At 29.0% G+C, this 4,197-nt stretch overlaps 1 protein-coding gene across 1 annotated transcript; it reads left to right on the plus strand.

Moving 5' to 3' along the window:
• Positions 1-1,205: 1,205 nt before the first annotated feature.
• On the plus strand, positions 1,206-3,926 carry LOC130509132 (homeobox-DDT domain protein RLT1-like). The gene is made up of 4 exons (XM_057004804.1): positions 1,206-1,499; positions 1,564-1,593; positions 1,671-1,897; positions 2,073-3,926. The coding sequence occupies exons 1-4, from the start codon at positions 1,467-1,469 to the stop codon at positions 2,089-2,091; spliced, it is 309 nt and encodes a 102-aa protein (XP_056860784.1). The 5' UTR covers positions 1,206-1,466; the 3' UTR covers positions 2,092-3,926.
• The last annotated feature ends 271 nt before the right edge of the window (positions 3,927-4,197 follow it).

Raw genomic sequence — 4,197 nt, forward strand, 5'->3', positions numbered from 1 at the left:
AAATAAATCAATTTTTTTTGAGGGAGGGGCTCCCTGTATTTCGATTTACAAGATATCTAAATCTGGATCTGAACATCTAGAATATCTTATTTTTAAAGCGGGTTCAGATTAAATCTCAATTCTGATTCGAAATAAGTTCTAGTCCTAGCTAAAATAATACTATTTTAAAGTACTAGTTGAGCAAAGAGGGGCATGGATAAATTAAAAATACCTAATTTTTGTTTTAAAAAGATATTCAGACTAAAAACTAAACTAACCGCATATTCTTGTCATTTAAATTGAGCACACGGTCCAGACTCGGAAGCATTTCTGAAAGATCCTTTCAGCCTTAGCTTAAGACGCCCAATCAAATTCTTTAAGGACCTTAACCGCATTATTTTCGTTGAAACTTACTTTTAGAAACTTATTTTAGTCTGTAAAGAGTAAAAAAAAATATTTTGTCAACCGTAAAGAGTAAAAAACTAATCAGATTTTTAAAACAGTTACTGTAATTTTGTAATACAGTAGGTTGTATCAGAAGACCATTCCATGGAGGCAAAATATCGTGGCAATGACAGCTGACAATGGGACGTGAAACCGATGCGCACTTGAATCATCCTTCTAAACTGTAAAATTCAAAGTTCCCTTCCGTAAGAAACTAACCAAATGAATTTTTATTTTATTTTTATTATTATTATTATTATTATTATTCCGTTTAGATTTTGTAATTTTTTTTTTAGATTTTGTGATTTTGTTCTAAGAAATATATCTGATAATTGTTTGGGACACGGAATATACTCATTTAGTTTTGACTATAGTTATATCTTCTCTATTAAAATAAAAGTATCATTTTTATCTATTACAAAATAGTCATACTAAGTCAATATATTCAGTTATATTTTTTGATTATTTACATTATTTTATTTAATGTATAACCATTCCATATAATGATAATAATATTAATCACAAATTAATGCAGTGATTAATTTCGTAATTAATAGTATAATCTCTAGTAATATATAACACCCCTGCGCACTTTAATTTGTTGCTCCGTTGTATTGATGATTCTTCAGCACACGGTCCCTCTTTTAGCTAATTGTTCGCATGTTTTGATGTCGAAATATGCCCAAATATAATCATGTAGATAAGTGGGAAATATCTCCTAAGATATCATATATGTATAAGTGAATATAGATACAGATATAGTTTCAAATAGGCATATCTATACTATTAAAACAGAAGGCCCTTTTTTGAGGTGCCCTTCTGTTTCAATAGTAATTACTATTTTATGCCACTGAATTATTTTTAGACTAAGCTTTTGATTAAATATTTTTTTATTTTCCGCAAAACCTCTCAAAAAATCTATAGTTAACAAAAAAAATCTCGCCTGCTGATTCTTTGGAGGCATTTCTGCGATTTTGTTATAACAAAAACAGTATCTAAATATTTCAATTTGACCAATTAAATTGCTATTAAAGCGTAGATCAATGCAGGCAACAGCTCTACGGAAGTTTATGCAGGTTTAGTTTTGTTTGTTTCTTTGTTGTTAGAATATGATTTTGATTTTGTTTCTGTTTCAAACAGAGGAAAAGTATCCCTCGGAGGCGACTAGGGGTGAGTTGTCTGAGAAGATCGTCAGTCACTGATGTGGTTTTTCAAGAACGTCAGTCACTGATGTGGTTTTTCCACAGGAGGTTAAAGGCAAGAACGATGGTCAGGCCAAGAAACCAGTCCAACTGGCTGCTCCTTCTGCTGCGTTGTCATCGGTTAACGAGTTACCGGTTGCTGATGATAGGTCTGGTTCACATTCTGCTCAGGATGCAGCCCTTATTTGGAGTCAAGGAGCTAGGAACTTTGAGAGTGGCAGTGGTAGCTCTCGAGCTGAATTGGATGAATACGAGAGGAGAGGATGGGGAAGGTGTGTCTAAACGGTTGTCTGTGTTCATACAAACGCAGTGTGCATATCTCAGTTATATTTGATGAGTTTTTGAGAGTAAAGCTTTTTTATTGACAACTGGTTTTGATTGATCTCATGATAGATTAGCTTTTTTTTTAGTTTCAATTAAGAGCTTTCAATGCTTATGGTGGGTTAGGTTAAAAGATGAAACTTGATACAGAGTGGGTTCGAGACCTCTTTAGCTACGATTGGTTTTGGCTCTAGCAACGATATGCTTGATGGTTTTTTACTGTGCCCCCTTTGATCTTCCCCAGACCATATATGTAAGTTTTCTTTTTACATACCTTCACAACTCTCATGACATAACTTTAGTTATATAAAGCTTTTAATATATATAAATAATCGTAATAACCATGGCAACTGATGTAATTTTCAGCGTAACCTACAAAAGTTCATACACGGTCTCAAGCAACAAAGTTTTTTTTTCTCAAGCAGCAAAATTAGTTTTCTGAATTTCTATCATCAAGTTAAATAAAATTCCACTTTCATTTTTCAGCATTACAAATATGTCTATTTTTGGTGAAAATATATTGACGTAATAAGTAAAATAATAGTTTTTTAAAAAAAACAACAGAATTATGTTTCTGGTTGCAAATCTACAACAAAAGATTCTCATATTTGAACTAACTCTTAATTTTAGTATTGATTTGTTGGTTTTCTAACTGTTTGCAGAAAAATAAAAATTTCAAAAAGCAACAAAATTATCTTTTTATGTACCGCAAATCCATAACGAAATATCATATTTGAACTATCCCTTAATTTTCTTATTGATTTGTTGGCTCTATAGCTGTTTGCATAATTTTTATTCTATGCTATTCTAATCATATCCGAATATATTGTGTGGAAATTACTTTTAACAGTTAATATAATAGAAACACAATATATTAAAGTATCCATATCAAACTATAAAGTATCTTAAAATATTTTACTTTTTAATAAATTAGAAATAGTTAATGTTCGTCTATATATTTTATGTAAAGATTATCAACGTATATATATGATGTGTATTCAATAATTATTACCGTAGATAAAAGTTTTAAATTTGGTACCCAATGTTTTCAAACGAGATTGGTATCATACTTGGTATACTAATATCTTTTATAATTTCTTATAGAATTTTCAAACGATTTTGGTATCTTTACTTTACATGGTATCTTATAGATTTTGACCCGTCTTTTTTTTTTGAACGTCTGAATCGATTATTATCGATTAATTATGCTATTATAATTAATTGATAATAATCGACTAATTAAAGATTTTGACCCGTCCTTTAAAAGGTAGTAATAATTTTTGTTTAAATTACTATTTTGAAGAATTTAATTTTTATATATGAAGTTTTTTGTAAACATATTATTTTAATATTAATTTAATTTAATATAATTTTGATAATTATGATAAATATTTTTGATTGGCACTGAAATTACATATTTAAATTATTGGTTTGTTTTGACTAAAATGAAAAATAACAAATTAAAATTATAATCCTACCTCAACTTTCAAACCATATATTTTATTTAAGTTTCAAATATTATTTGATTCAAATTAAAATATATAACTGTATATGAATTTTGATAATATATAAAAAGTTTATTATAAATATATTTTATATATTTTTATCATAACTAAATTAAAGAATTATGGTTTAAAAAATATAACCCGCGGATAACCGCAAAATTAAGTAGAACGGGTACAAAATTATTTGTTTGCGGGTTGTACGGGTCAAATTTTTGACCAAAACAAAACTGAAACCTGCGGGTTGACGGGTCAGCGGGCCGGGTTCGACCCACGACCCATCCCTAACCAAACGTATATATACCAGATCAATTTTTAAATTGCCATTATTTAATTAAATATATATTGATTAAGATTTACACACAAATATTATTACAAAAAAATACGAATACAATCACAAAGAAAACATAAATATGAAAACTAAATTTAAAGCAAAAAAATATACCCGTCCTTTTAAGGACGGGTCAGAATCTAGTATATATTATAACTATGTCATTTATATGGTTTTAAATGTCGAAGCGTGTGATGTTTTGACAAACAACAAAAAGATATCGAATTATGTGTTCTTGCGTATGTCCCTGGTCTTCCATATCCACATATTATTCTTGGTTAACCAAACGTTGAAAATAAGATAATCCATATTTAATATAACCTAAAACCAAACGGCCAAACTATAAGTTTTTTTTGTTAAAAGCCAGATAAATGAAAGGCAAATCTGTAAGGTTATTATCTTTAAAAAGTTTCTTATG

The sequence above is a fragment of the Raphanus sativus genome, chromosome 1 (genome assembly GCF_000801105.2).
Source record: "Raphanus sativus cultivar WK10039 chromosome 1, ASM80110v3, whole genome shotgun sequence".
Taxonomy (NCBI): domain Eukaryota; kingdom Viridiplantae; phylum Streptophyta; class Magnoliopsida; order Brassicales; family Brassicaceae; genus Raphanus; species Raphanus sativus.